The following is a 21,826-nucleotide window of genomic DNA, read 5'->3' on the forward strand; positions in this document are numbered from 1 at the left end:
TCGATAGTGCCATTGAACAACGATCAGGAAGACCAATGAGGGGGGGAGGGGGTATCGGATAAGAGCCACATATATTATATATATACTCTTTGAGTGTAAAAACAAACGCTCGCACGACAACTTTTGCGCAGATAAGGCCGGGAGTGCGCTCACGTTGCCGTTCGCCGATGACCGCCGCGACACGAAGTGTCAATATATTATAATTATGTGTATAGGTATCAATTTACGCCGTGGGATGAAAGAGCGAAATAACGTGCGCCCATAGGGTAGGTATACCTATAAAATTCCAGGGAAAATTAATCCCAGTAGGAGGAGAGGGAGGAAAAACATGAAAGAGAGAGGGCGCCAGAGCGCGGGTATCTCTGACCTACTGATGCGAAAAAATTCAGGATCAATACCTTATATTATACTTCCCTTTGCCTTTCCCCCCCTGAGCCCATTTCAATCGTCGGCACGTACATATAAACACGTACGTATAAAGGATAAGTGCACGCATCGAGGTTTTTTCATGGATTAAAATGAGGGGGAAAAAAAAAAGAAAGAAAATCGTAGTTCAACCAGACGACAAGAAGAAGGATACCTTCGGCAGTCAGGCAATATGTGTAGGAGAGAGAACAAGTCATGTAAAGCACGTATACACAACTGCAGCTCCTCTCAGTCCTCCACACACACACACCACTTACGAATCTCCTCGCGTGTATGTAAGTAAGTATACCTATATTTTCCAAACACTCGCGTGCGCGCGTGTATGTGAGTGTCCGAAGGCCATCTCTCTCCTCCTCCTCCTCCTCTTCGCGTTGTGTATATCCTATATGTATATATCAAACACACAGCACGAGGAGGAGAACTGCTTCTGCTGGCTGATGATGCTACTTGCCTCCGAGGCGTCTCTCTCTCTTTCTCTCGGGCGCGCGAGAACGAGCTGATAAAAAGAAAAGAGGAGAGAACCCGCAGAGCCGCATACTTATGCCGCGTGAAGCGAAAAATGCAAAATGAAGGATAAAAAGAGCGAAGAAGAAGAAGAAGAAGAAGAAGAAAAAAAATCCACATCGCACGTGAACTGCGTTCGCGATCTTTCGCACTTGCGTGATATGCTTGGCGTTGCAAGCTCCGATTTGCCGCGTATCCGTTTGAAACACACTTTTGTGGGTAAAAGAACCAAAGTAAGTAGCATAGGTGCGAGTAACAACGAAAACAAAGTCGATGCTTCTTAAAAACTTACCCAACAAGAGAGAGAGAGGGAGAGGGAGGTGTGCGGTGCGCTTAAACCTCCAGCAGTGTAGAACCGGCCGGTCGTCACGCGCTTCTTTCCAAACGGGTGGGGGAGGAGAGAGAGAGAGAGAGAGAGACGTGTTCTCCGCAAGCTCCTCTCTTTTTCTCTTTCGCACACGGAGGGAGGGACGTCAGTGCGGCGGCAGCCTCATCCTCATCATCGCGCACATGACGACGGTGACAACGAGCAAAGCACCTCTGATCTGCTTCTTCTTCTTCTCCTTCGACACCTCCTTTTATTCGTCTCCTCCTGCACTATTACAACGTTATCCAACAACAACAACAACAACAACAACAACAATAACGAAGATTGAACGATCCTGTCGCTCATGTTCTCTGCATATTACTTGTATTTATTTATTTATTTATTTACTTGTTTTATCATTTATTACTACATCACTCGCGATGGACAGGTACAACCAAACACCACAATACGCGTGTAGACATCTTCTTGGCGACGGAGGCTAGCGTGGTTTTTTTTTTTTCTCCCTTTCTCGACGTGTGAACTTATATTTTTTTATACGTCAATTGGAGCGTCCGCGCGGGCTGTCGCCTTCAACTTCACTGTATACACGTATCACACGTTATGCACACATAAACACACACAACTGCATAATAATTTATTTGCTACTGCGTGTATTACAAGTAAGGTATACAGTGGCAATATACATATATACACTTGTACAGGAGGAGAGTGGATGAAAAAGCACTGTTATCACACACCCGCACACATATTTTTTTTTATTTATTTGTATGTGTATTGTAGTAACAATTTTTTTGTTTTTTTTGTTTTTTTTTTTTTTGTTACATATATCACAGAACAAGCTCTCTTCTGCAGGCAAGAGAGAGAGAGAGGGGGGGATGGGGGGGAGAAAAAAAACGGAGCAGAGCTACAGCGCCTTGTGTTGTGGGTACATGTACAATAGCTGCGTGGACGCGCGCGCGGATCAAAAGCACACGATATTTCGTGACGTCACACTCGCGCGAGAAGCAGCAGCAGCAGCAACGACGGTGGCGGCTGTAAAGTGGAATCGGTGGTTGCGGCACCAGCAGTAGAATTGGCGATGAAGAGCGACGACGACGACGACGACGAAGAAGAGGATGAGCGACGACGACGGTGGGCATGCGCACGGGCTTTTCGGTGATTTTCCATGTATATAGAGGATGTATCACACATGTAGCGGTAGACCCAGTGTAGAGAGGTAGTGATGATGTTGTACTTATAAGTTGTAAGTTGGTATCATGTCAGCCGCTGACACCGCCACGAGTCACGACCACCACCATATATAAATATACACACATACACTGCGGCGCGCACCGAATGATGATAATGATATGATGTATCGTAATATGTACGACGATGTGCGTTGGTCGTCTTTAAATTCTTCTTTGCACTTGTGTATCATGCACACTACACTTTTACAGTGTCAATTGTACGCGCACTTAAACACACGTGAGTACTTTATATTGTGTTGTTTGCAAGTGGCAAGTTATCCAATGCACGCAATGAGCCCTATATATACATGTAACAAAACACACAACTAGTAGTAATAGCCGCGAGAGCTGACACTGCTGTCGTCATCCGTCTGCTCTTTCACTCTCCGCTTGGCTTGTACTACTACTGCAGAGCAGCGCAGCACACATACTTATTTACCTCAAAAGCCAAGCATCAGCGGCGGCAAAAGCGAGAGGGAGAGAGAGAGAGAGAGAACCGCAACCAGCCAGTCAAGTCAGCCATGCAGTGTATATAATACCTATACATGTGATGTAAATCTTAATAATATATGTGGGCATAATATATAATATATATTGTATGTAGTATATACCGCCCAGGAGCAGCAGAGAAAAAGTTGTTATAATGTCCGGTCGGTCAGACCGTCCGACTGTTACTACTGAAAAATCACCTATACGCTCTCTGCTGTGCTCGTATCATCATCTCTCTGCTGCATGATCGTTTTACTTTTTCTTCTTCCTCTTTTTTGCAATTGCGCTTGGCGCCTCTACTTTTTTAACTACAGTTTTTTGTTCTCTCCTCACAAATTTTTAGATAGGTACGTGTGTAAGGTTACTAACTCTTTTTTTGGCATCTCACGTATGTAAGCATGTTTCTTTTCGCTGCCAAAAAAATTACTAAAAGTACCAGTGGTAACTGCATACTTGCTCCAAAGTTTGAAAATTTGAAAAAAGGAGACGGGAAGCCGGTCTCCAACGATGAGCGCAAAAGTTATCGTTATAATAATTATACTCCTTTCATCCGTTAAAAAATGCTGTTAACCGCTGCAACCATCATCAAGTTGGCAAAGCAACACTGCCGTTTGTTGATCGATACGATATGCTTACGCATGTACGAGGATATTGTTGTTTATTTTTCTACGAGGAAAAAGCTCCGCGGTACACAAGTATGTACGTTACTTCGGAATGAGGAACTGCGCTACAACTAGCGCGAAAGCAAAAGTATATTATACATGTATATATAATATATACGGGGGCAGAGCATTAACGCGACTGCCTATACACATGTGTATGATGTATGTTATGCACGAAGAAACGCGAGATAATCAAAAGTAAAAGGAACGCGAGAGAGAGAGAGAGAAGACGAGGGTGTCCGTGGAGGTGTGACACTTAACACCAACATTTACTTTTTCGGTAAGCTAGATCTAATAATCCCTACACTGAAATGTGCCTCTACCTTTTCTTTGCCATCATCACCTACTATTTTCCTCGTGTAAAAGTGTATACCCCTACACACAACACAATATTATGGCTTTCTCACGCGCACTTGTGTATTTTTCATATAGGACAGGTATAGGTAGGTTGTACCTAAGTTTATTCGCTCTCTCTCTCTCTCTCTCTCTCTGTCTCTCCACTCCCACTTGTGTGTTGTACAGCTTTGGGAGAGAACGTGACGTGCCACGCCGCCGAGCTTTGCTGGTCTGGCTCTGACGTCATTACATTTGATAGTTTACCTTGAGGCATGACATTGAACGCCAGTGCCGCCAATCGCAAGCTGCGCAATGCCACTATACGTGCACGCAATCTTAATTACGGGGGAAAAAATAAGCCACACAGCGTAAATAAGTATATATATATATATAAGCGGGGAAGCACGTGCGGGGCCTTTTTTCTTACTGCTTTCTCACACCTGCAGACGATGGCGAAACAAAAAGCTCGGAAGCTTTCCCCTCTATCGATCGATGCGCCTTCATTCCCAAGCGTGCCAATTTTGTGCTTGCAAGCTCTTGTGCGTTGATTTTCGTAGTTTCCACCACATCCGTGGGTTGGACTTGGTTGAGATTTTATAGCACGTGCTCCCTGCGACGAAAGACCTAAACGAAAAACTCGTTTGAATTTCAAAAGTGCTGAAAACTCCCTTCGCGCCATCATTTGCCGTCCCTGTTTCTAGAATTTTCGAGCTTGCGAGTTTCGTTTATATGGATAATCGGATACATATCATGAAGCACATGATTATCAAGCAACTGTTTTTGACGCTGGTCTGACGACATATTTCGCACAATATTTTCTTGTTGAAACATTATTCGTGATTATCTACGTTAACTTATTTTGGCGCCTTTTTTCAAACAGCGCTTGAAATTTAAAATTTTTCACGACCAGTGCTGCCAACACGAGCAAAACTCTTGTACTTTCATTTTGACTTTGCACACACAGATACACCATATTTTAATACTCACTTTTGTGACATTTTCCTTCCGTACAGTGACGGAAAAACTACGATTTTTCCAAACAACCCGAACCATGCAGTTTCGTTTTAAATTTTCCGTCAAGTTTGCCTCTCTTCGATATCGAGCGAGTGCGCCTGCGTGTGTTATGTCGTCGTGTCGTACTCGTCGTCTGGCGTAAGTACGCGTGCCCCAATCACCTCATCACAAATCACAACAAACAAAAGACATCACACACGTCGCGAATCGTCCCCCCTTCATCGCCGAATCTCATCATTATCAGCTGGGGCTCCCTGTCAAACGCCCAATTTTTTTTTTCCGTTAAGTACAACTTTTTTTTTCTAATTTTTTTACAACACGCACTCAACATCAGTAGTATCGAGCTTTACGAACGCCTGCAGTTGGGAAAATTCATTCGGTCGTGCGTGTATCATCCTCATTTCGACGATCGATGCGTCAACACGGAAATTGATAGGTTTTTGGTCTCTCCGTTTGCTTATCAATCTTTGGGCGTACACACGCGCTTCTAGTGTACAATCATCCACGTCATGGAGTGTTTAAACGACTCGCCGCCCGACCTGGACGAGTGCCTCGATTTCAAGGAGAGCGTCGGGGAGAACACGTCGTCGACAACATCGACGACGACGCCGACGACGACGACGACGACCAAGACAACGGCTACCCAGCAACAGCCCGAGGTTGAGTTGTTGTCGTCGGCCACGGTTGACGCTGTCATCGAGCAGGAGGACTCGGAGAAGAAGATCCTCGCTCTGAAGTATGTGCTCGAGAAGGATCTCAAAGCCGCGGATCTCAAGTGGTCGCTCTTCGTGGCCGCTTGCCACACTTATCGCTTCGACACCTGTCTCAAACCCTTTCCTCCCATGTACATCAAAAATGAGACTAAAGACATTGAATCGCTGGTAGGTTCATGGGGGTTCCCCCCCTTTTTTATTCAATCAAAGTATGTAAGCTTGAATTGTCTTTTGAATATTTGTTTGTAGAGAAGAACCGTGGAACTGGTGCCACCTCTGGCTATCGTTGTACAAGAGCTCAGGGAGCCAAACATTTACAAAAAGCGGACATCTGTGATAGAACTCTTGTTTTGGGTCCTGGTTAGGATGAGGCAGATACAAATCAAGAGTGTCAGCAAAGAATGCGTAAGTTTACGTTTTATATGTTGGTCAGTTTATGCGCTACTTTTATCGCGAGTTGTCGATGCTTGATGTTGTGCTTTTCATTACAGCACGAATCCGTGTTGAAGAGGGTGGATTCACAAATGGCGGTAGCCGTACCAAATTTAATATTCCAAGTAGCAAGTGCCAAACAGTCGTCTTCTGAGGAAAGGTGGAAGGAGCTTTCCAAGGGGCATTCCACGTTTTATGCTTATCATGGTAGCAAGCTTGAAAATTTCCATTCCGTGATTCACTACGGGCTACAGCAGCATTTATGCAAAGTAGAAATTTGTTTATAAAATATTACAAATTAAGAAATATTGAGTGTAACTGTAAAATTTTTATTTTGCAGCAAGAGTCGTTGTTTGGGAAAGGCATTTACCTTTCCAGTGAATTAGGAGTCAGTATAAACTACAGTCCTGTAGGATATGGTTGGGGTGCAAGCCTACTTGGCAGTGACATGAGCTGTGTAGCCTTGTGCGAAATCATTAATCATCCAGATGTTAAAATAGGTGACACAGGTAAACTTTTCAAAAAGTTGGCAAAATCGCTCAAGACTAATTTATAAACTTGTTTTCCTAAAAATACTCTTTGTTACTCTAGATGATATTACAAGAAACATAGCACCAGAATCCGAGGGTGGAAAAATACCAAAGAAATACTGTGTAGTCCTTAACAACGACTTAGTAAGAATTCGATATTTATTAGTATACAGTCAAGAATTTGGCCGTCTCAGGTAATTTGAACAAAATATGAACGTTCAAGTTAAAAAAAAAGCCATGTCTCAGTTCTTAAAAGTCCTGTTTTCTTTGACATTTCAGACCACCGCGTAATAATGGAATAGTTGGTTGGATAAGGCAGCACAAATTACTGACGTTAATGCTGAGTTATGTAGTGCTACTTGCTTCCGTTGGATTGTCCCACAACAGAAATGTCGAAAGATACATCAGGTTACTCATGCGTAGGTTTGAATTAGATTGATATAGTGAAAAATTTTAAAGCCCATTATATGCCAGTCATGAAAAAAAAAATTTAAGTGATCCAAGTATTTGTCATACAAATCAATGACTTTCTTGTCTCTTATAAAAACACTATATATACATGAATTAAGATTTGTGATTTTTTTTTCTTAGGAGATATATAATAAAAATGTACATTTTAAAAATGGTCAAGTTAATTTATCTAGAAACAATATGGTATTTACAATAAAATATAAGATGCAAGTAATAAAAAATAACTGTACAGTTAACAACGTTTAATGCCTTGTTAGGATAATAGGAAAATTTTCCGTCACAAGATAGTCATCTTCAAACACAACAATTAGATTAACTTCAAATTCTGAAAAAGATTGTTCAGCTCAAACAAATATGGCTGCCATATTTTCTGAATAATTACAATTAGTTTTGTTGTAAAACTCACCGACTTTGAAGTTACTGGTGCTTAATGTAGGACAGGTAAATAATCGTGGAAAAACCATATAAATTGGAATAGCTAGTCCTGTGCACACGTTTCCCTCACCAACTTGAATGTTCTGAATTTCCGTAGCTATAATAAAATACACACTGATTAGTAATAAAATACTCTAGCACAAACATTTTTTCAAAGACATTTTTCAAAATGGAAGAGAATTTAAATTACCATCTCTAGAATATCCTTCTGCACATCCACAAGTTTCTACTCTTACCAATTGCAGTTCAACAGATTTGATAACGGTCTCACAGCTTTCAATAACAACCTCGCCAATCAATGGATCTGACAATCGACAGCTGAGTGAATCTATCTTGCCAGAAATGCAAAACCTTGGCACGTTGCTTTTATCCCTGGTGTTTTGTAGTGACTCTGGCTTAATCCTAAAAGAAACAGCCTTACTCTGTTCTCTGTCAGTCTTTTTTACAGGCCTTCTGTCTTCCACAATAAATTCAAGTGACTTGCTAACACCCTTTGCTAAGAAACTCCTTTTAATGTCGCAGCGTAACATGTATTGAATATTCACAAAAACCCCATGATAAGTTTCGTACAAAGATTTGTTGCCACGAGGCTTAAGAGGTAGTTCAAAGGGTATCTCTGTTTTCCCACTAGGAATTTTTCCTGCTGGTACAACTTCTACAGTGTATTGAACCAATTGTATTGGCTACAACACAGACATAATTATTTAATGGGAAAAATTTGAATACCAATAAAAAATTCTAGTTACAAACCTTGACTGAGTTATAAAATGCTTCAAAAATACCAACAGTTTTTGAGCTTAGTTGTAGGTTGACTGCACCTTCCATTGTCAGAAATATACCATCATGCTTTACATCCGAATTTGTTTGTAGCAGAATCAAGCCACTAATATTTTCCTGTAAACGTAAAACAAATTGAAATAAAACTATTGATTATGGACAATTCGTATTCACTAAGTTGTTCTACTGTATTAAAATCACTTTAAAGACCTAATAGTCGTAAAAAGTTACTTACCCCCTCGCGAAAAATTTTACAGGCCTTTTTAAGTCTGATATCAATATTTATTGACATTTTGTAGCGAAATCTCTTTAAGAATAACTCAGCAGACAGATCATTATTGTTTACAATATGATAACATTAAATGTCATCACCGTGAGCTGTGAGTGTGCCGTGAGTATGTGAGTAACGACGACTTAATAATGGCGATTATATGGCGAATCAGAAAATAGAATTAGCGCCATCTAGCGAGTCTAATTATATTTATCTGGTTACCATCGCGAGTTCGCGATCACGATACCGAGATGACCGAGAATTTTCACATGATTTTTTACCTGCAACCTGCAACGCGGTGTTGCACGACTGTACTCTTTTTTCTTCCATTTTTTCTTCTACTTGTATAGGATAGGTAAAGGTTAGTAGTGAAGAGTACTTTTTATAGTTCTTCCTCGTCCCTCAACCCCCCATAACAAAAATTACGTTAATGCCCCGCACCGCCAACCCCTAAAGTCCCTAATCACACACGAAAAAATTCAAAAGTCATAACCGTAACTTTTCGGTATTCGTCGGTCACTCTCGCGGCAAACTTCCGGTGCCAGTCGCAGAGAGAAAGAGTACTCGTGCGGAAAAAATTTCAAACAACAAAAAGAGATCGCTTGGGACTTGGGACGCTTCGTTGAAACTGCAGTTGGTAAATGGAGCACATTGAAGTCGGACGACGTCGATTAAAGGGACGCACCTCAGCCACACCCTTATAACAGCCAACACGACATCCCCTCTCAGCCTCGCTCTCAGCTCTCAGCAGTTTATAACTTTATACTGGCCCGGCAAGAGGGGAAAAGTGTCCGTTGCTCTCAGGCTGGAAGTCTCACAGTTCCCAGCTTCAAACCGTACCAGTACAGAGAAAGCGCGCGCAGCATCGGCACACACACGACCATCTTTGAGGGAAATATTACTTAGAGCACGCAGGACGGAGAACTCTCCAATCACCTTCCGCGCCTGTATTCTTTTTTTTCCCCTCTTCACATCGCTTTCAAGTTTGAACCTCGTCTTCGTATCAGAAGAGTCTGAACGTGGACAACGACGAGTCGACCAACTGCACGCGGCGTTACCAAAAGCATATATATTTTTTGTGTACCATCTACGCGCAGGAGTTTGTTACTCCCCATAAGGAGTCCAGGGTGAAAAAGTGACATTATTTTCCGAGGGAGCGACATGGCGTCGAGGACTCGAGCCCTTAATCAGGTGAGTTTCAATGAAGCAAGTCGGTATAATTGTAATGATCGTTTGAAAAGAGACGGAGGGACCTGGCGGGCGACCGTTGGAAGTTTAAACTCCCCCTCCCCACTCTCATTACTTTTGTTACGTGAGTGTGTGCACATATAGGTGTATAAACAAGGAGAGAAAGAGTTTTTAAAAGGTCTAGCCGCTATACCGTCCAATAGCGCACGTTAGTTTTTCATATCACCAATCACGGTTATCAACCACCGAGCTCGGACCTGCGGTTAGATATACCTGTATATACGTCGTGTGAGTTATCAACTCCTTAGAGGTGCGCGAGTGTGCATACCCTTGCAACTTTCAAATTTTTCACGAGATTACAGTTGTGTCCGTTAACTGCTGCCGCATACCTATATATATTCCAGTCCGTCTCTCTCTCTTTCCTCAATGTAATACACAGAGAGAGAGAGAACGCGCGCGCGTTATCTTATTTTTTTTTTTTTCTCGCATTCTTTAAAAGTCGGTTGGACTTTCGGCGTTGCACGTCTGCACCTTAAGATCCATCTTTGCAACTCTACTTGGTAAAAATGTCCAAGTTTTTTGGGGTGAGCATTTACCTATTTTACTGTCTTTTAAATGTTTTGTGTGTCCTCGCCCCGCGAGGGGCGAAATTCGCGGTTGTTTTGTGTATTTTACTATTTTCATTAGCTGATTGTTTACACGTCGATAGTCGGAAGGTCGTACCTTTAGACACACTGTTTTTATATTTTCTGAACGCATACCTACAAACAGTCTCTTGAAATAATTTCGCTTTATTTTATAGCGCACCAGAAAATTGAATAAGTTAAAGAAACTCAAAATCTCCCCAAGCCTTACTTGTCGTGAATCGTAATAAATTGTTTTCTTTATTTTAAAGTTTTTCAAAACGCTGCGCCCTTTTTAAGGATTCTAGTGGGAAAGATAAATTTTGTTCGGGAATCTTGCTTTATAAGCTAAAAGCTAAAATGGCAAGTGTGTATTGGATCATTAGTACTCCCATCAAAACTACGAAACCATAAGTGTGTGGCGTCTCACATCTCTCGCGCTTCAGGCTCTACTGGCCAAGCCCCTAATAGTTCGCTCCCGTCAAGCGGCGAAATTCCCGCACGATTCATTATAAGTATAAGCGCGATCGAGTTAGTCTAAGCCCACACCCCTTCTGTGTCTAAGGCAGGGAGCACGTCATCAGCCTTATACTGATGAGTCCTGGCGTGCTCTCGGGACGAAACACCCCTTTTTCTCTCTCTTATAGAGATGACCACTCGATCTCTATAAGTGTACTTAGGTAAATTGCTTAAACTAAGAGTGATAAAAATTTAAAATTTATCTAGTAGTTAACGGAAAACTGAAATCCATCAGGTGATGAGACTAATATACAATTGGTAGGGCGAGTAGCTGTAAAAGTTAAAATTTCCAATGATTGAAATCAGACTAGGTATAGGAAAACTTACGCGTGCAGCATTATATTGAAAATCTAATTTGGATCATGAAAATTAATAAAAAGTAGGATTTACCAAATCGTTGCTAGTATGTACATTACCGACCAGTATGCTTTTTTCAATGAGATGTTCAAGTGTAATAGTCCTCTAACATTCATTTAAGAACATCTACATCTGTAGTGCGCTTTTTATTTGCCTGCGTTTGATGTATCATATTTGATTAAATCAATTATTGGCTCATCAAAAATAATCATTTGTATTATATTGTATAAGAAAAAACGAAATCATCTTGATCAAAAACTTTTAGGTTCCCAGCAACCAGGAAAATACGAAAAATGTTAAATCTGTGACAACGGTACCTGGACAGATAAGAAGAGCTGCTCTGGGAGAAATTGGCAATAAAGTTGTTATCCAAAGAATAAATGAACTGACAGGAAAGTGTAGTCTAAAGGACGGCAAAACTTTGCTGAAAAAACCATTGGTAACACGACAGATTTCCGTTAAGGTAGAGAAAACTGAGAAGGCTGAAAAATTAGTGCCTCCCAAGCAAGTCCAAGTGCCAGCAGTAAAACCAACTGTCAAGACTGGAGCGCACATCAATAATGAACATCAGCCTGCAACTGGCCCAACAAAAGCGGAAATCGATACCAATGACAACAAAACGGAAGTTATTGTTAGTCCATCAAAGAAGGACACTGATATTTCTGATCCAGTTTTGGTTGAGGATATTGACGAAGAGGATAAAAACAATCCTATTCTCGTTTCCATCTACAGTAATGATATATACAAACATTACCGGATGTTAGAGGAGCAGTTTCCAATAAAAAAGAATTTTCTACAGGGTCAGGAAGTCACTCCAAGGATGAGGTGCGTGCTCATTGATTGGTTAATCGAGGTCCATGAACAGTTTCACTTAATGCAAGAGACTCTGTATCTAACGGTTGCTATTATTGATCGATTTTTACAGGTAATCTTGATGAATTTTTTAAATTACTAACTAATCAAAAAATTACAAGCTACAGTGTTTAAATGACTTTTCTTTGTATTTTTTAAGGTTTTCAAGATGATCACTCGCAAAAGGCTACAATTGGTTGGTATAACAGCTATGTTCATAGCTAGCAAGTATGAAGAAATGTACTCTCCAGACATAAGCGATTTTGTGTACATTGCTGACAATACTTACACGAAAGGTGAAATCTTGCAAATGGAATTGATCATTATAAAAAGCCTTGATTTCTCATTTGGAAGACCTTTACCTTTACACTTCCTCAGAAGATACAGCAAAGCTGGAAAAGTAAAATTTTATTTTTCAAACTTTTCAATAATAAATTTCAACAGATAGAAATTTAATGTACAATTAAATATGTGTAGGCTTTACCAGTTCACCATACACTGGCTAAATACTTTTTGGAGCAGTGTTTAGTACATTATGAAGTCTGTCACTACCCTCCTAGTTTGATTGCAGCTGCTGCATTGTATCTGTCTATCTTGTAAGTTTAACAGTAGGTCTTAATTGAGTTATGTGTTTGCTTCACTAAGATAAAGTTTTCAAAAAAACAAATTTTTTCTGATACAGGATGCTAGGAAATGATTCTTCTCAAGAAAACGAAGTCATATGGACTAAGACTTTGGTGCACTACAGCACATACAAGTTGAATGATGTATTGCCTGTAGTGTCGGAAATCGCTACGCTGATAATCAACTCTGAAAAAAGCAAATTCCAGGCTGTGAGGAGAAAATATTCCCAACCAAAACACTTGGCCGTCAGCGTCCGACCCGAACTAAAGTCTCCAACATTAATCAAGCTATCTACCTAGGTCAATTACATGCAGTCCTATATCATTATCTCTTTGTAACATAGTACGATTCAACCCTACATTTAGTTGCGATGCACGAAAATTTGATAATATAAATGAATGACTTATTGTTGGTGCCGTTTAGGCAGTATAAACAAACAAGAAATTGTCAGAATGAGTAGGTTACAGTTATACATCTGTGCCATTGTCAAGAGAAAGTCTGACTTTAAAAACTTGTAAACTTGATCAGTGAAAAAGTATTAACAATTCAAAATTATTCATGAGCTAGAGCCACAGGTGTATTTTATAACGTAATTTTTAATACCTTTTTTTTAGTACTTTTCAATTATACCCTGTTTTTTAAGTAAAGTATAATTAAATATTTTGATAAACAATTATATATTAAAAAAAATTTAAGTTTAAATTATTAAAACACTTATGGCTGCTATATGGTGTCAATTTCAGTGTGCATTATAAAGCAGTTGGTTTTAACTACTGTTCCAACGAAAACTGACAACTCTTGTCACTTTTGTGTATTTTTCAGTTTGATAAAATATTTTTAGATCGTTGAATTTAATATTTTATCCATAATATTTTTTAATTAATATTGCTCATTTTTAAACGAACTGTTAAAGTAATAAAATTTCGATATATTCAGATAAGTTTTTCCAACGCGCAATCGACATAGCCTTATCTAAATTAGAATATTTGAAAAAAAATTCGAAAAATCCTTATTACAGTTAAACTGATATCTAAAAAAGATGTTTTTTAAATGCACGTTTGATTCTAAGCATACGTAAAAAATATGAATTGAATGCCAGTTTCTACTGAAACTTTCATAATATATGTTTGCAATAATAAATTGTGATTTATGATAGAATCGATTCTCACTTCATTGAAATCTCTTGTATGGTTTTACAGTTTTTAAAGCAGTGAGTGCAGTGACCGAACACTTGATGTGTGTGAGAAATTTTCTAATGTAAGTTTGATTGTAAATAAAATCGCCAATCATACTATTTTTGTTTTTTTTAATTCCTTGTAATCTAAAATTGTTCAGCATGACTTTGTCTTTAAAAAAATAGGAGCTTAAACCTGATCTTAAAAAAACTCATTTACAAATTTGTATAAAATTCTGTATGCTAAAACATTGAAGTAAAACATGATGAAATTTGGAATATTTCATCAAAAATTAGGTGAAAGTCCTAAAACAGATGTTAACTAGTTGTTGCGCTTACATTTTCATATATCACATTAAGAAAACGAGAATATATCTAGTTCCCAATCACACGGTTTGTCTTCAGGTGCTAGTAACAAGTGCGGTTCTGAAAAAATACAAGTTTCATTATATTTAAAGTATAAATAAAAAAAATTTGAATGAAAAAAGAAAGAAAAAAAATCCGTACCAATTAAATTTGTGGTGGACGTCATATCTGTATAAGAATGCGAATTCATTTGTATGTTTAGCTCGCTGTCAGGGTCTTTCTTCTCGGTTACCGGAGGCCAAATTTCACGCTTGCTTTCGCGAATATCTTTAAGAAAATTTTTCATTGCCTTATACAATTCTTCTGCCAAATGATCACTATTAATGAACAACAGCATTTCTGAGATCGACTTAATTTTATCTGAAACGAAAATAAAGTCCATTAACACTACATCCCATGGTATCGTTAAGCTACCAAGTGCTACTTACTTTTCGTATCATAAGCCTGAATGACAAGACTATGCAATGCCCTTATAAGCGCCAGGTCCTCGTAAACGCTACCTTCCTTGACACTCTGTAGCTTCCTTTCGTGTTTTCTTCTATTCTTACTCGAACGATAACTGCGACCAGAACGTGATGAAATACGACTGCTTCCACTAACGATCGATCCAGCAACGCTCGTCGCTTCGCTCACCAGATCGCTAAATTCACCGCGACCTGACTCTTCTTCTATACCGAGTTCGAGCTGCTGCTGCTGTCTGTTCAGAGCGGCCTCCCGTACGACTGCCAGGCGGTTTTTGTACTTTTTATACTGCTCATGGTGCTCCTTTAGCTGTGACAAAAGGAATTCGCCATGATCTAAGATCCCAGGTTTAACGTGCGTTTCTGAAAACCAAGTTTTAACGTGCATGTATCGGCATAATTTTTGAAACACAATAATATACGCCGGTTGAATATTTACCTATCAAATCTTCGCGTTTCATGCTGTAAGCATCAGTCCATGCTTGATGCCAATACCTCCCTTCGCACAATGTAGCCACTGCATCTTCCGATCTGTCAAGATATTTTGACAATATTAGTGCAGCCTCCCTGTACCTTTTTTCTTCCTGTAGCTGAGTCACCAGCTCCGAGTATAGTTCCGTCAACTGTCCACCGCTGCAATAAATGTTTAAATTAATGGTTGGATTAAACGAACATTTATAAAATGTTATCACAATATTTTTCATCATATTACCTTAAATTTAATTTCATGGCAGAAAAAATAACGTCTTGCCAGCTACCCGCCTGTTTGAAAGCGTTCAACGCTTCCTCATAATTGGCCGCTTTGACAAACATAATACCGGCTTCTTTATACTTTGACATGTTTACTAAGAGCTCACCATAACTCAGGGCCAGCTTTTTATACTCGTTGCTCTTGATGTCAAAGAATTTTAGACCTTTTGCATGCAAACTGTGAGTTTCTATAAACTTCATGCACTCATCGAATCTTTCTGGTATCTGAACTATGTGCTCTAGCGCTGAGCCGTAGCGCTTTAGGTAATTGTTGATCTCATATTTCATGCTGTGCTCGTCGAGTTCCAGTAGATTATTCAAGAATGGCAGGTATTCCTTCGGATCCTTCTGAGATCTTTCAGCAATAAACATAACAAGGTCAAAGTCATACATGCCCAGCGCCATATCGTACAGCACGTTCACGTCCACCATATAAATTAAATACTTGAATGCTTCGTCGGCACTCTTATCGTTCTCGTCCGTCTCCATTAGTTCTTTGATTTTGGCCAGTGCTGCTTCTATGCCGATTTTTTTTTGACCCTTCACCAGACTTATCAAGATTGGCTGTATGAACTTGTTCGATTTTTTCTCCAAGACTGTCCTGAGGCTATTGCAAACTTTCTCCGTCTTACCCACAACGTCTTTGACATCTCTGTCTGGAAAACTGCCTAAAAACATGGTTCGTGTGACATCCTCGTCCCTCAGTTCTGTCAGAAACAGACTCAACCAGCTGGAATTGTCCAAGTCGTCAACAAACTTCTCAATATTTTCGTCAAAAGACTCGGGACAGAAGTCGTAAATGAGATTGAGATCAATTCGCTGGCGGCGCATGAGATCGAAGGCTTGATAGAAATTGAGGCTGTTGAGATGTGAGATAATTATAGCAAGAGATAGAGCTCGAGGTTCGATGGTTTCTAAATTGCCTCTTGGCATCTGCAAAAGAGTGCGCGAATTCCCGGACACGGATGTGACTAGCAGAGAGCCTCTTTCGACTCGTCTTACGTTTATTTCTAGCATAAAAGGACAAAAGTAAGATTATTTTCTCGTGATACGTTAACGACATGAAGGTGAATTACCTTGATTTTTCTGAACATTTTTGTTTTCCCAAGGTTGAACGTTCAGCAATGCTCCGTTATTCAGCTGCTTTAGGCCACGATCATCCAACTTGAAAGACACGAGCGCATGCTGGAGCGTCGTGATCAATAAAAACTGGGAATGCACGAAAAACGAGGTAACATTGTTGGCAACTTGCTTGCCATTTACAAATAGTATATGCTTTCGTGTCAATGCTACTAACACTTCTTCGTCAGCAAATTTCATAAATTCTATCTTCAGCATCTGTTTGTCCGTGGTCTCAGAGGTCAATTGTAGATTGGATTTTTGAACACCGCAAATGTCATCATAGGTGTAGAGTTGGCCTGAAACTACAATGTAGGCTGTTGTTGCATTCGAATTGAGTACCATGTGCTGGATATGACCTGGCATTTCCTGTACCGTTCTATCAATAATACGAAAACAAATTATTAATTTTGTTACAAGACTCACAAGAGATACAGAATTATTTTAAATATTTACTTGGCATCCAAAAGTATAGTGTCAAGACCTTCAATGTCCATCAAGCATATTTCACACAAGTAACTCTTCATGCCCAGTGATATAGAGCATAAAAGGATATTTGGCTTGTACCAGAGTAAATGCTGAAGTAAATGGAAAGAATAACAGTTGGTGTCCTCCAATTGAAAATTGATATTGTAGGCTTTCTTTTGAATGTATTGATTTTCCCATGATTCCTAAAACATCGTTTATATAATCAAACCACGGGTTCATTTATAGAGCTCTTGTAAACAAAAGTAACAGTTTCATCGTACGTTTAGGTATTGGCAATGGATGAGTTTGTTTTTATTCAAAACGACCATGAAATCATTTGTGTCGGTTTTAAATCTTTCCTCGTTATTTGGAGCAAAAGAAATGGCGTTTACAGGTTCCTTGAACTCCAATGTTTGTTGAGCCATTGGAGGAGGAACTACACAATCTCGAAAACAAGTTACAAGGACCGCATTGCCGTCTATTACGCCAACCACAGCCTTATCCGTCAGACTTTTCCCGCGACTGTGTGATGTGGACCAGTAGAAAGTGTAGGTTGTACTGCTTTTGGAGGTCAGTATCATTAGATCCTTTTGTGTCTGTCGACCCCAAATTACGTGATGAACTTTGATGGTTTTAGGGTAGGTTATTGTCTGTTTTAGGTACCAGTGATAATTTTTCTCTGCCCAAAGTTGAATCATCATTACGCCGCTGCCAAGATCTTTGCACCAGACTCCAAGGATGTCAGAGTCTCTTGACCATATCAAGTCAATAATCTAAAATTAAACATTTAAAAAGAATATTTTTTACTTGGATTCAGTAAGTTATAAAAATTTTAGGCTTATACCTGAATATTTTTTTTGTCAAAAGGAAGAGTAAATTCTCTGTGCAATAGTCCATTTTTTTCAAAGAAAGCAACTGTATGTTTATTTGGCAATCTACGAGTCGATGCTATAAGATTTCCAGATGGTTTCCATGACAGAATACCCTCCAAGCAATCAATCAACTCACTGGTAAACTGCAATACTCCTTCTCTATTGAAAATCTTCAGTCTACGAGCATTGCTTTCCTGATCAATATAGCTAACAGCAAACATAGAACCGTCTCCTTTCCATGTTACCCTTGCTTTACCATCATCCAACTTAGTTTTACCACTAATTGTTGATTTGGCTTTTGCTGCAGCTTTACCCTCGGATCCGTGAAACTGGGTCTCCTTCTTACCCCAGCCTACTGTAATGAATTGCTGTTGACCAAATTCTTCAGATCTCAAGCTTACCTGGCAAAATTAAATTGTGTTAATTGTAACAGAAAAACAAAACAATATACTAAAAATGTTTGTAAAATCATTACGAGTACCTCAGTGAGTATGTCAAAATTTTGAGTAAGTGTAACAACTGTGTCATCTTTGGTGACAAGTACAACCATATCATAATCAGGACTAACTTTCACACATTGTAAACCAGTAGGGAACTCTGCAATTTCCTCAGACTTGATTTTACCATCCTCAATATGAGTAATACAACTAACAATTCCTACATCAGTGGCAACATATATTTCCTCACTTACACCACAGTAATCAATGCCAACAGTTCTAGCATATTCATTTTCAAAGGTTATTCTCTGCTGGATATACTTTATGTCGCTCGTTGCATCAATGACAACCAAAATGTTTTGATAATCATCAATGAAGTAGTACCTGTCGTTGTCAGGATTGTAACAACTGTAGTACGTGACTTGGAGCTCTTCAATGTTTCCATATTGAAAGTAATTTTTTTTGTAAACATTCACTTTTTGAGTCTCTACCACTAAATTCTTCATGACTCTCAACACACACAGTTTATTGGAAACATACAATAGTTACACTTGTTAAACTTAATTTTATCAGTGTTTACCTTCTGAAAAAATAACATCCTGCCTTTAAAACACACCCATTATAATATTTCAAGTAACACCGAATACTCACCATTTAATTGTCACAAAATATTAGAGTTTATGTATGGTTAGAAGCATACATAAGTACCTAATAATTTCATTCAAAAAGCTTATTAAATTTACTTTTCATACATTGTTTTGGGTTACATGCCATGTACAGGTAGCTCGGCTGGGTACGAAATACACGTGCAGAGATGAGTAGTCTACACGTGCGTTTGAGCGTATAAGCTGCGTTTAGACGTAACGTCAATAGCAATCTGCAATCCATTTGAATACACACGGGTGCGAGAGAGATGAAGGATCATTCGCCTTCTCTTTCGCACTCGTTCTTTCACACAAATTCCAGAATGCGTCTGAACGCATCAACGCACCCTAAGGAGAAAAAAATATCTCGAGGGTGCATTTGTTTATAGGTACACATGTATTCGTAAAAGGTCTAGAGTATTGTAATTTTGTAAATATTGTCGATTATAAGCCTTTTAAGATAAGTACAATATTTATGGTTTTTGAGGTTAGTTTTCGGGTAAAAAACATATTGTAAACTTGCCGCAAACAGCACAGACCAAGTCAACTTTTTATTATCTATTTACAAAATTAGTTGCGGCTGGTTTATAATTATCAAAAAGACTTTGCTGTAAATAGCAATAGTTATTTGGATCAGCGCCATCTAGCGGTCTTAATTTTTTGGCCAAAAGTGGCCTCTAAAATTCTCAATCAGAGCATTCAGGATTAGAGCCATTTAGTCAATTATAAACCAGCCGCAACTCATGATGAAGCTATAGAATGAAAAAATAACAATACGTATGTTTTTGGCGGCAAGTTAACAATCTATTTTCTACCAAAAAATTGATCTCCTATGTGTTTGTACTTTTGAAGATAAATTTTTAAGCATAAGATAAATTGTTAACTTGCCGCCAAAAACACACGTATCGTTATTTTTTCATTTTATAGCTTCATCATGAGTTGCGGCTCGTTTATAATTAACTAAATGGCTCTAATCCTGATTGCTCTGATTCAGAATTTTAGGAGCCACTTTTGGCCAAAAAATAAATACCGCTAGATGGCGCTGATCCAAATAATTATTGCTATTTACAGTAAAGTCACTTTATTGATTATAAACCAGCCGCAACTAATCTTATAGATAGATAATAAATAGTTGACATTTTTTATGCTACTTGCGGCAAGTTACCAATTTATCTTTTACCTTAAAATCGACCTCCAAAATCATAAATATTCTACTTATCTTATATGGCTCATAAAATCGACAATATTTACAAAATTACAATACTCCAGACCTTTTACCATTAACTCATGTAAGCACAAATTAATCAGTTGAAAAGAGACAACTGAAGAAAAAAGGTCTTAAAAAGAAGCAGCCACACGAAGAGTCTCCTAGGAATGGAGCATCGGATCTCACTAATTGAAAAATACATTTATCACAGGGAAGTAAGTTTTAAGTAATATAAATAAACAAAGAACCCAACCTTCTCTGATTAAGTGAGATCCGATGCTCCATTCCTAGGAGACTCTTCGTGTGACTGTGCTTCTTTCTAAGACCTTTTTTCTTCAGTTATCTCTTTTCGACTGAATAATTCACGTATGTATTGGATCGTGATTCAAGATTTTTGTACCACAAATTTTGCTATGTACATATTGTATAAATTAACTGTTTATTGGAAATCTAAAGTTGAAGGGCTGTTCTTTCATTAGTTAATGGTGAAAGGTCTAGAGTATTGTAATTTTGTAAATATTGTCGATTTTGTAAGTCTATTAAGATAAGTAGAATGTTTATGATTTTAGAGGTCGATTGTCGGATAGAAGGTAAATTGTAAATTTGCCGCAAATAGCATAAAAAATGTCAACTTTTTATTGTCTATCTATATGATTAGTTGCGGCTGGTTTATAACTAATAAAGTGACTTTACTGTAAATAGCAATAATTATTTGGATCAGCGCCATCTAGCGGTATTTATTTTTTGGCCAAAAGTGGCTCCTAAAATTCTGAATCAGAGCAATCAGGATTAGAGCCATTTAGTTAATTATAAACGAGCCGCAACTCATGATGAAGCTATAGAATAAAAAAATAACGATACATGTGTTTTTGGCGGCAAGTTAAAAATCTATTTTATGCTCAAAAATTTATCTTCAAAAGTATAAATACATAGGAGGTCGATTTTTGGTAGAAAATAGATTGTTAACTTGCCGCCAAAAACATACGTATTGTTATTTTTTTATTCTATAGCTTTGTAATGAGTTGCGGCTGGTTTATAATTGACTGAGTGGCTCTACGCGCTAAAGCTCTGGTTCAAAAGTTTAGGGCCACTTTTTAGTTCAGATTGTTCAGAAACCCGCAACGCTAGAGCCATTTAATTAATTATAAACTAGCCGCAACTAATTTTATAGATAGATAATAAAAAGTTGACATTTTCTGTGCTGTTTGCGGCAAGTTTATAATTTGTCTTTACTAAAAAATTGACCTCTAAAAGTATAAATATTCTACTCATATGGTTTAATGAAATCGACCAAATGGCAGAATGGCACTACTTAGTATCGGATTACTGTAATTACTACACACAACTTCATGTATATCTATAGATAAAGGGGGGAAAAAGTATATTGCTATTGCAGCCGGAGCCGTACCATATAACTTTTTTTTAGCTTTGCAGGCCTATGTTATAACATAGGCCGATGTACAGAAAAATAGTTATATGGTAAGTGGTGTACATACCTCTCAGAGGTTAGTACACTGTAATATAAAAAAAAAAAAAGTTATATGGTAC

General features: G+C 38.6%; 5 protein-coding genes across 7 annotated transcripts in view; 2 read left to right on the forward strand and 3 right to left on the reverse strand.

Annotated features, from left to right (window-relative positions):
• Mef2 (myocyte enhancer factor 2) overlaps positions 1 to 2,944 on the reverse strand; it is a 63,141-nt gene extending 60,197 nt beyond the window's left edge. Inside the window, exon 1 of the mRNA XM_089588972.1 lies at positions 1,223 to 2,944. The gene's annotated coding sequence lies outside the window, so the exon portion shown is untranslated. The remainder of the gene's footprint in view (positions 1 to 1,222) is intronic.
• A 2,213-nt stretch (positions 2,945 to 5,157) lies between these two features.
• On the forward strand, positions 5,158 to 7,358 carry LOC106647521 (Poly(ADP-ribose) polymerase 16). Its single transcript, XM_014363958.2, has 6 exons — positions 5,158 to 5,869; positions 5,951 to 6,106; positions 6,193 to 6,402; positions 6,474 to 6,642; positions 6,725 to 6,857; positions 6,943 to 7,358. The coding sequence occupies exons 1-6, from the start codon at positions 5,498 to 5,500 to the stop codon at positions 7,100 to 7,102; spliced, it is 1,200 nt and encodes a 399-aa protein (XP_014219444.2). The 5' UTR covers positions 5,158 to 5,497; the 3' UTR covers positions 7,103 to 7,358.
• Positions 7,323 to 8,788, reverse strand: LOC106647522 (vacuolar protein sorting-associated protein 26C). The gene is made up of 5 exons (XM_014363959.2): positions 8,582 to 8,788; positions 8,320 to 8,463; positions 7,760 to 8,252; positions 7,541 to 7,666; positions 7,323 to 7,459 (listed from the first exon to the last, which is right to left on the reverse strand). The coding sequence occupies exons 1-5, from the start codon at positions 8,636 to 8,638 to the stop codon at positions 7,377 to 7,379; spliced, it is 903 nt and encodes a 300-aa protein (XP_014219445.1). The 5' UTR covers positions 8,639 to 8,788; the 3' UTR covers positions 7,323 to 7,376.
• Positions 8,789 to 9,215: 427 nt separating this feature from the next.
• LOC106647617 (G2/mitotic-specific cyclin-B) lies at positions 9,216 to 14,074 on the forward strand. 2 transcript variants are annotated; one of them, XM_014364112.2, is made up of 5 exons: positions 9,216 to 9,808; positions 11,570 to 12,229; positions 12,317 to 12,556; positions 12,634 to 12,752; positions 12,839 to 14,074. In XM_014364112.2, the coding sequence occupies exons 1-5, from the start codon at positions 9,779 to 9,781 to the stop codon at positions 13,077 to 13,079; spliced, it is 1,290 nt and encodes a 429-aa protein (XP_014219598.2). In that variant the 5' UTR covers positions 9,216 to 9,778; the 3' UTR covers positions 13,080 to 14,074. The 2 variants fall into 2 exon arrangements, with proteins under 2 accessions (XP_014219598.2, XP_014219599.2); XM_014364113.2 differs by lacking the exon at positions 9,216 to 9,808 and adding an exon at positions 10,051 to 10,389.
• On the reverse strand, positions 14,070 to 19,005 carry Elp1 (elongator complex protein 1). 2 transcript variants are annotated; one of them, XM_014364109.2, is made up of 10 exons: positions 18,472 to 19,005; positions 17,963 to 18,391; positions 17,400 to 17,891; positions 17,107 to 17,321; positions 16,608 to 17,029; positions 15,494 to 16,541; positions 15,221 to 15,414; positions 14,749 to 15,144; positions 14,462 to 14,680; positions 14,070 to 14,380 (listed from the first exon to the last, which is right to left on the reverse strand). In XM_014364109.2, exons 1-10 carry the CDS (start codon positions 18,931 to 18,933, stop codon positions 14,310 to 14,312), a joined length of 3,948 nt encoding a protein of 1,315 aa, XP_014219595.2. In that variant the 5' UTR covers positions 18,934 to 19,005; the 3' UTR covers positions 14,070 to 14,309. The 2 variants fall into 2 exon arrangements, with proteins under 2 accessions (XP_014219595.2, XP_014219597.2); XM_014364111.2 differs by having other exon boundaries at positions 17,963 to 18,386; positions 18,472 to 18,529.
• Between the last annotated feature and the right edge of the window lie 2,821 nt (positions 19,006 to 21,826).

This window comes from Copidosoma floridanum, unplaced genomic scaffold (genome assembly GCF_036245765.1).
Source record: "Copidosoma floridanum isolate Cflo_tuat_1 unplaced genomic scaffold, Cflo_Japanese_pri ptg000007l, whole genome shotgun sequence".
NCBI lineage: Eukaryota > Metazoa > Arthropoda > Insecta > Hymenoptera > Encyrtidae > Copidosoma > Copidosoma floridanum.

What these genes read in the sequence shown, in the direction of transcription:
- LOC106647521 (XM_014363958.2), top strand. Translation starts at nt 5,498, where the DNA reads ATGGAGTGTTTAAACGACTCGCCGCCCGACCTGGACGAGTGCCTCGAT. An exon ending in AGAGTGTCAGCAAAGAATGC is followed by an intron (nt 6,107 to 6,192) that starts GTAAGTTTACGT and finishes TTTTCATTACAG; the next exon opens with CACGAATCCGTGTTGAAGAG. An exon ending in TGTTAAAATAGGTGACACAG is followed by an intron (nt 6,643 to 6,724) that starts GTAAACTTTTCA and finishes TTGTTACTCTAG; the next exon opens with ATGATATTACAAGAAACATA.
- LOC106647522 (XM_014363959.2), bottom strand. Translation starts at nt 8,638, where the DNA reads ATGTCAATAAATATTGATATCAGACTTAAAAAGGCCTGTAAAATTTTT. An exon ending in AGAAGGATATTCTAGAGATG is followed by an intron (nt 7,667 to 7,759) that starts GTAATTTAAATT and finishes ATTTTATTATAG; the next exon opens with CTACGGAAATTCAGAACATT. An exon ending in CACCAGTAACTTCAAAGTCG is followed by an intron (nt 7,460 to 7,540) that starts GTGAGTTTTACA and finishes AATCTTTTTCAG; the next exon opens with AATTTGAAGTTAATCTAATT.
- LOC106647617 (XM_014364112.2), top strand. Translation starts at nt 9,779, where the DNA reads ATGGCGTCGAGGACTCGAGCCCTTAATCAG. An exon ending in TTATTGATCGATTTTTACAG is followed by an intron (nt 12,230 to 12,316) that starts GTAATCTTGATG and finishes GTATTTTTTAAG; the next exon opens with GTTTTCAAGATGATCACTCG. An exon ending in GATACAGCAAAGCTGGAAAA is followed by an intron (nt 12,557 to 12,633) that starts GTAAAATTTTAT and finishes AAATATGTGTAG; the next exon opens with GCTTTACCAGTTCACCATAC.
- Elp1 (XM_014364109.2), bottom strand. Translation starts at nt 18,933, where the DNA reads ATGAAGAATTTAGTGGTAGAGACTCAAAAAGTGAATGTTTACAAAAAA. An exon ending in ACTATACTTTTGGATGCCAA is followed by an intron (nt 17,030 to 17,106) that starts GTAAATATTTAA and finishes TATTATTGATAG; the next exon opens with AACGGTACAGGAAATGCCAG. An exon ending in GTCCACCACAAATTTAATTG is followed by an intron (nt 14,381 to 14,461) that starts GTACGGATTTTT and finishes GTATTTTTTCAG; the next exon opens with AACCGCACTTGTTACTAGCA.